The sequence below is a fragment of the Gopherus evgoodei genome, chromosome 7 (assembly GCF_007399415.2).
Source record: "Gopherus evgoodei ecotype Sinaloan lineage chromosome 7, rGopEvg1_v1.p, whole genome shotgun sequence".
NCBI classification, from domain to species: Eukaryota; Metazoa; Chordata; order Testudines; family Testudinidae; genus Gopherus; species Gopherus evgoodei.
The window spans coordinates 54033449-54041688 of record NC_044328.1 but is presented as its reverse complement, the minus strand read 5'-3'; the positions used below and the strand labels follow the sequence as shown (position 1 = coordinate 54041688).

The 8240-nt window shown below is 48.3% G+C and overlaps 1 protein-coding gene across 3 annotated transcripts in view; it reads left to right on the top strand.

Moving 5' to 3' along the window:
• Positions 1 to 984: 984 nt before the first annotated feature.
• The window catches only part of GRID1 (glutamate ionotropic receptor delta type subunit 1), an 870609-nt gene continuing 863353 nt past the window's right edge, over positions 985 to 8240 (top strand). For all 3 annotated transcript variants that reach the window (XM_030569895.1, XM_030569896.1, XM_030569894.1), the window contains exons 1-2: positions 985 to 1359; positions 3944 to 4099. In XM_030569895.1, the coding sequence (XP_030425755.1) occupies positions 1281 to 1359; positions 3944 to 4099 (235 nt within the window). In that variant the 5' untranslated portion in view covers positions 985 to 1280. The remainder of the gene's footprint in view (positions 1360 to 3943; positions 4100 to 8240) is intronic.

Here is an 8240-nt window from a genome sequence, read left to right as displayed (position 1 = left end):
TGCCTTTTCCCCAGAGCTGTTTATTTGTTATACTAATGACGCCATTGATTGATGAATAAGTTCCCCCCCCCCTTTGGGGTGAGGCGAAACCCCCAATTTTTAATGCAACCGATTACTCCAGCTTCAAACTTTTAGCCCGCTCTTCCCTTGCGAGAGGGTGGGTGGGGGCAAAAGCCGAAACCAAATAAAGCAGCCGGGCTGCGATTCAGAGGCTAAGTTTCCAGACTGGCCAGGAAAAGATCGGTCAGATTTCCAGGTAGTTCAAGGAATCAACCCCCTCCTATAGAGGCGGACTCCCAAATCTTCGTTAACAGCGCTCTGAACTTCGGTCCCCTCCACAGTGATGCCAGGGAGAGGGGGACACAGAGTCCTGGGGGAAGGCTAGAGCCAGCATCCTCTGACCTCTTCAGCAGCGGGAAAGCTGGATTGAACGGAGGGGCATGAGTGGATAGCGTCTGCTGGGAGTAAAGCAAGCCTGGGCAGCTGGTGGATACGTGCATCTCCATGAAATCCGCACTAGGAATGCTGTTCCCCACAAGTGATGATGGGGCGCTTTCCCCCGGCAACCGGGGAGTTGCTGGGATCAGCTAGGATTCTCCCCTTTATGTTAGAGCGCCTCTTCGTCCCCCTCTGCTCTCTGCCGGTCAGACTGTGGTTAGATTCATTGATCCGGCATAGATCCTTCTCTCATATCTCAAACTCCCCTTCCCGTTGAAAGCCTCCTAGCCGCGGCTCTGTCGCCACAGACCTTTTCTCCCATCCTGTGCAATCGGAGCCCTTCTCTCCCCATCTCCTCGTCCCACCCCCTCCAGCCCCCGTTTTTGGCTAGGCTCCTGGATTCAACTGGGCTCCACTGTTCCCCTCCTCTAACCATCTCCCCGTGTGTTTCGCCCAGACTATATTGAGTGGTGAGTCTCTGCAATCACGTGATCTGTCGGGGGGGGGGGGGTGGTCCTCCGCAGTTTGCTGTGTGCTGGGGCTCAGACACACACAGAGTGGTGTAGAGCTGCTGCTGAAGTCTCTGCCCTGCTGCTGCTGCTTCCTCGCAGACACCCAGGATCTATCCATCTGCATATATTTTTAGCCCCAACCTTTTTCCTGCTGTCGTCCCCCTGCTTTCCCGTTCTCTCCATCGTCTCAATCTTGGAGAATCCTTGGGGTTTCGGGGTCTGGGATTTTCTGATCTTTTTTTTATCTGGGTACCTTTCCTCCTCTCTTCTTTCCCCCCATCTCTGTCTCTCCATCAAACCCGGGCTGATGTGCTCCGCGAGAGGCTGGACATGGAAGTGGTGATGCTCTGGCTTTTCCCCTGGATATTTCAGTGCGTTTCAGTGCGGGCGGACTCCATCATCCACATTGGTAAGAAGCGGGGATGAGGGGGGAGAAAGCAACAAATACAAGAAAGGGATGTTGTCTCCTTAAAACCCCATCATGTCATGGGCAGAGGGCGAGGGAGCCCCATTAGCTCCCCAGCGAGGGGGCACAAAAGCCACTCGAATCCTCTGAATTGCAAACTTAGCAGCGAGATGAGGAAGCGACGGTGGGGGTCCCTTTTGGTTGCAAGGACGCTGCGAGCACGTTAGCACTGAATCGCAGCAGGGGTTTCTCTGGAGACAGGACGCAGGTTTGCTGCTGCCGTTTCTCCGGTTGTACTAAATGCTGGGCTCAGACCTGTTTGAGTGCGAGGTTTTCTCTTTCCCAGCCACCCGCAGTAAACAAGGCAAGATAGAATAGGAACCATCCCGTAGGGGAAACTTTTCCAAAAATCCCTCCACCCCTGGCGCCCCCTTCCCCAATCAGAGCAGATGCCACTATAACAGGAATGCAGGAGGGACAAGTTGGCTGGGAAAGGCTTAGGAGACGCTAGATGCGCAGTAGCAGTGTGTGCCTGTGTGTGTGTGTGCGCGCAACTGTTGTGGTTTGAATAAGGGCTCATTAAAACCTTTGGGCTGCGAGGCTTGAAGTCTCCAGCGAGGAGAAACCTGGCTCGGCAGTGGGGGGATATGGGGGAAGGAGAGGCTGGGGCAGTGGAGCATGCAGGACGGGTAAGTTTTGTGGCTTCTAGGAGCAGGGTAGAGGAATGTCCAAGGAAAGTCTGGCCGGCAAAAGGCAAAGGCTCTGCAGTCACCGTTTGGCGGGTGTCGAAAGGTACCGGCAGGAATTAGGATGGTGGTGGGGGAAAGAGAGGGACAAGATCCTCCCCAGATCCCTCGGGCTTCTGGCAGATGAGAGGGGAGGAGATGGAGAGTGGCGGGGAAATGAAGAGCAGTGATTCCCATCCGCCTTTAGAGGGGGAAAATCTTTAGGGAGGAGAGAGAGAAGCCATGGAGCAGGAGAGGCTGCGTGGGAGTTTAGTCCGGAGCTCGAGAGCGCGCGCCTGTGCCCTGATGAACACGGAATGGAACAAGTTTGCCCCCTCCAGGCGCCACGCCTGAGGGGGCGGGATTGAGCGTGTGGGTAAATGTCTGTGAGGGTGGGGACCGAGTCTGAACCACCTGACATGGTGGCGGCGAGGAGAACGAGGATGCTCAAACACCAGCCCTGTAAAACAAGCAGGAGGTTGAGGGCCGGGGCCGGAGCCCACAGCATTGCGGATCTAGCCGAGAAAAGGGACCGAGTCAACTTCGCCCGCTGCGCGAGGAAAGCCCTGAGCTCCCCGTGAATTCCGAGGGGGGGGGTGGCGGCGGGGAAGCCCTGGTTGCGTCTCATCCTCGCAGGCGCTGGACACACTGACAGGATTCCAGCTGCACCAGCAGCACGTTGTTCACCTTGGAGGCAAACTCGAGATTTCGGACTTTTTTCGCGATGTGCTGAAGAGGAGGAAAGCGCGCCCCATTTCTCAACGGTGGAGCTGGAGAGAGGGGAGTCCAGAGACACAGCAGGTGGTGGAGGCCTCTGTCTGTTTGCCCTTTGACTGCCAATGGACAAGGTGAAGGCCAGCTATAGATCTGTGGCTTGTATTCCTGCCCACACTTAGTGTTATTTTAGCGCCTCTTCCAGAAATAAGGGCTCCAAAAGAGTGAAAAGGAAGAGCCTCGTGAACTTGGACTGGCGAATTTACACGCGAATCTTTGTAAGGCTTCATGACACAGAGCTGGTGTGAATGAGCAATATTGCATCAGGGAGGAAAGTGACTTTTAAAAATCCTTTAACCTAAAAAATCCTTGATTTGCATAACAAGATAGCAAATCTAATGTGCACACACACGCTCCCGCAGTCAGAGTATATTATGTAACACAGCTCGCCAGATGTTTTCATGTTAACTGCATAAACGCGGCCCTGAAACTAGAAGCTTTCAGGTTACTGAACGCACAGGCTGACTCTAAATCAGTGTGTGTTTGTGTATGCAGCAGAGATTCAAAACCCCAAACAATGAGAAACTTAGGTGAACAGCAGAAAAAACCCAGAGCAAAAGTTGGTTGTGTTTCTAACACCTCTCCTTTTCTATTACATTCAAACTCACAAAGCAATTTTTTTTCTAGGGTGTTTGGTTAAAAACCAGTAAATGACGGTTTGTGAAAAATACATAACCCACTGGGCAAGAAAAGGCTTCATGATGCAAGTCTAGTTGTGCTGCACCTATCCATTGCAGTCAACTCACGCGGAATGAATCCTTGAAGACTGTGTGTGTGTGATTTAATGTGTCTGAATACATGCCTGTGTATGATTACCGATAAACCTGGGAGCAAGGAAGCTGTTTTCTGTTAACTTGTTTTGAAATTCTCCCATGGACCCGAGCTCAACAACGTTCTCAGTGCCACACTGAACTGGCCGTGTTAAAGTACTGCACTCGAGGGGAGATTTATATAGATGTATATACATGAAACTTTAGGCACGGGGAAATAAACTAGAATAGTAATGGAGCCTCCCCATCTCCCCATTAACTCCCCCACCCCTCTGTCCTCCTGGAGGAGATCAAATTCTGATGTGATCATGCCAACAGGTGCCATTTTTGAAGGAAATGCTGCCAAGGACGACGAAGTCTTCAAGCAGGCGGTGTCCGATCTGAACCTCAATGACGACATTTTACAGAGCGAGAAAATCACGTACTCCATCAAGCTCATAGAAGCCAACAATCCCTTTCACGCGGTGCAGGAAGGTAAGCGCCGCGGGACGGGGCTCGGCTCGGACCGGCTGCGAGGGCTTCGCAGAGCCCCAGCTGCTGGCCGCGGGGAGACTAGTTCTGCTTCGCGCGTCTGTTGCAGGTGTTTATCAGGGGCCCAGGCTGAGTCGCCTTCCCGCCCGAGGGCGTTATCCTCCCCTCTAATAATACACTGGGGGTGGGGGATGTTGGCTCCAAAGAGCAGTTGAGTTCCCCCTCCCCCCATCTCCTGTCTTTTACTGTCAAGCTTGGCAGGGCTGCTGGAGCCCTGTGCGCTGGGTGCGCGATCGGGGTGCAGGCGGGTGCCGGCTGTTCTCTTCCGAAGGCGCGGGCAGCTCTGCTGGGGCTGGAAACTTTCCGGAGGCCGAAGGTTGGCGCTGTTTCCCAAGGAAAGAGCCCAGAGCGGGAAGCTGCCTGGCGCTGCGGTGCCTGCTCGCGGAGAGCTGGCAGTCGTGTGAAACGCCTTCCCAGGTAGCAGCCGCTCGTAGTGCGTGTGAGCTGCCGGGGGCAGGGCAGCGCACGTGTGTCCGGGGCACAGAACACGAGGATCTGGCCTGTTGCCCCGTGTCTCGCTGGGCAGGTCTCTTTCCGCAGGGTCAGAGCAGTGGCGGATTTCAGGCGCTGTGGGGTGCGCTGGAGGAGAGCAGGGAAGGAAGGCAGCTCAGGCGCTGCACAGAGGCGATTTCGCTCAGCCTGGCAAGGGCGATCCGGCTGAGGAGTCCTTCCCTGGGGAAGGGAGAATGTGAGCACGGGGCTTCGAGTTGCAACAGGTGCCGGAGCGAAGGGCACCTGAAAGCCCCGCTCACTGTCAGATGCTTCGGATGTTATTTATTGGGGGGAGGGGGGGACAGCGAGAGGTCAAACCACCCTCCGATAATTCTGCGATGTAAAGTCAATTCAGTGAGATCCAGGGAAAGCTAAGACACTGACGAGAGAATATCGGAAGTGGAGCCTGCAGGTGCATAAGGGAACAATTCCTTTCTACAGGAATAAAAGGGCCCTGGTAGTTACAATGCGATGTCCCTGAAGGATTGAGAGTGAGTGTGGGTTGGGCTAGTTTTACCTTTCTCATTTCGTTTGTCTCCTGACTTGAACTCCCCATGTCTGTAGAGGGGCGCAGAGCAGGGGTCTTGTGCCTGCGTGAGGTCTAGTAACTCCAAAGATTGCTTCAAAGAATGTGAATGGTGAGACACAGTCTGAGCAGTCTTGGTAAGAAACCAAAACACATTATTGGTGCCCAAACGTTTAGGCTGCCTCTAGCCCCCTTCTGCTATCTCTAAGGTCTGTCCTAACTTGTTGCTGGGTGAGAGAGAGCTGAAAATGGAAGAAAATATTAAACATCCATCAATAAAGAGGCTGAGTGCTGCAACGGGCGGGGACTGCAATATATGTGAGAAGTTGTGCAATGTCAGGGGCCTTGAAGCCCCCACCGTGAAACGATGGTGCTTAGGCAGAGGCTTCAGGCTTTTTTCTCCCTGCCTGAAAGTGAGTTTTGATTCAAAGAGTGAGGGATAGTTTGATTTTAGATATGTTTAGATTTTACCAGTCACAGAGAGGATCAAATACAGCTGGACTAAAATAAAGACTGGTTGAGAGATTAAGAGGAAGTCTTTTGGGAATGGAGATGATGCTGTCCTTGTAGTCTGCTGTTGTGTTTAATAATACTTTATTATCATGTTAACCGCCTATTGTGTGGATGAATGGAGAAGTATGTTTTTAAATTAGGGAGAAAACTGGGAAAGTGGTTAGAAAAACAGCTGTTTTATTTCACAGCCTTTGATCCCACTGAGATTTTACGTGTGGATTAAATGGGGTAGCTAAGTAACTGGCTGAGCATTTTCCTAGCGTTTATAAGGTCTGACAAATAGTTACACAGGTAAATCATTTCAATTAGCTTTTATTGCAAAGGAAAATGTTTGATATTAATCAGCTTGCCTTTACAAATAAGACTTTAAAAAGATGTTATTGGGGTTTGATGAAGAAGCCAAGGTTGATTATTGCCTGGGTTATTTCAGCAGCAGTGTTTCTGAGTAATAATTATTCTAGAAAAGAGAGCTATTTATATACCCTGACAAGAGTATTTTTAAAAATGACTCATCACTAGTCTTATCCTTAATATTACAGAGCACAGGGAAAATAATCTTTTCCTGTGTGAAAATTTGCACTCATACATATGTATTTATGTGTAACTTGTGTACATGCAAATTATGGTTACAAAATTGTATCAAATATTCATTTTCATAGACCCCAAACAATTCCTTCTGACATCTTTTTGCCACCATGCATGCTTCTTTGCTGTCACATAAATCCAAGACAGCAACAAAATAAACCTGTTTGGGGAACTGATCCAAAGCCCATTGACATAGATGGCATTTGTTCAATAGGCATTGGATCAGGCCTTACATTCTTGAAAAGGGGGCAAGAAAGGTGCTTGTGACTGGGGAAAAATACATAGTCACAAACTATGGAATAGCAGGGTTGATTATTGACAAAGACTAACTGAAAGATCAGCTCTTCTTACATTTGCAAAATGTCAGTGTCTTATATTGGAGTTTATTCATATTCATGGAAGTGACAGGAGTTGGCTGGCTGAACAAGTGCTTCCAACAGTGTATCCTGTTCTCAAAAGCAAAAGGTTTAAACTACTTTGGTCACACTGGGATATAAACTGACCATCTTGTGGACAGCAAGTCCAACTGCTCAGCTTGTTCTGAGGAACTTGACCAAACTAGAGAATACTTCTTGACTTGGTAGTTTTCTTATTTTTCCTTTTAATTCTGCAGGAATAGCAGTACCGCCAGGAAAGAAGAATATTTCCAAAGTAATAATTCACTGTGAAAACTGTGCGTTGAAACCCCAGGAAGGATTCTTGTCAGACTTTAATCTGTTTGGTACAGATCATTAGGCACCACAGCATATCCTCAGTGCCTGAAAAAGTGTAGGACCCAGATTTTCTTGGAGACGCCCCCTGGGGCAATGGGCATCTAAATTTAGAATAATTTCCTGGTCGGAGACCAGAGGAAATGTGGAATAAATGTTACAATTACATTGAAAAATCATCCTTTGTCACCTAGCTGTTAAGGCTTGTGAGACCTCAGAACAATCCTATCTTCATCCTGTGTGTCAATATCTTGCCACAAAGGGTGAGTTAAAAACTGAGTGGCAGCTTTATTGGTTCAAGTCAGACCCTCCCCCACTTTTGAGGGATTTGAATTTCTTTCATTTGCAACTGTTATTCAATATGCTGACAGAATGATGCATGGGATTCACTAGTAACCATTCTATTTGTAGGTGCAGTATCTTTCTGCAAAATAATACATGGTGTCAGTCTTACTATTCAAAGTTCCATTGTAATCAGTTATGCAAATGCCCTACTCATTTCACTAGGACTTTGCTTACAGTAGTCAAAATAACCTGGAGCAAATCAGCTGCTCAAACTGCTCACAGAATGTTGCTATTACTATATAAAATGCACCAACACCCACATTATTCTTCCTGTGCAATGTCTTTCTAAGTGGTGCCATGGAAATCAGTGTTGTAAACATTAGATTCATTGTAATGGGACTCTGTGTAGTACAAAACGATTTGGAGTAAAAATAGTCCAGTGTGATATTACTGCCAGAGTAGCTCACAGAATCAAAGCACACAATATTATTTTTTTGTTTCAAGTACCTTTATAAACAGTATTACCCAGTAACACTGTGAATTATTCCTGAAGTCCTACTTAAATCAATGGTGCAAGCAGGCACTTCGTTTCAGAGGTACTAAAGTAATATTATGAAAAGTAAACACTCCATGTGACAAGATTTATTAACGGTAACAAGAATTTAAATTCTGATTATTTTTTAAATGCACTTGGGTTGATATTTAGTATATTGGTAAGATTTTTTGCAGGGGGCGGAAAAAAAATTGAAAAGCAGCAGTATTTTTTCAATAGGATTAGTTCACTTCCAGGAGTAATGGCCTACTTAAAGTATTTTATTTTCCAAAACCAAGCCATTTTTGACACAAGAGATATACAGATATATCTTAGACATTGGAAAAAGCTATATGGACCTTTGCTCAACAGAATACAGGGATGGTGAATGCCCAGTAACTACAATAGGTAAATAAGAGCCGAGTCTCTCTCTAGTCTCTC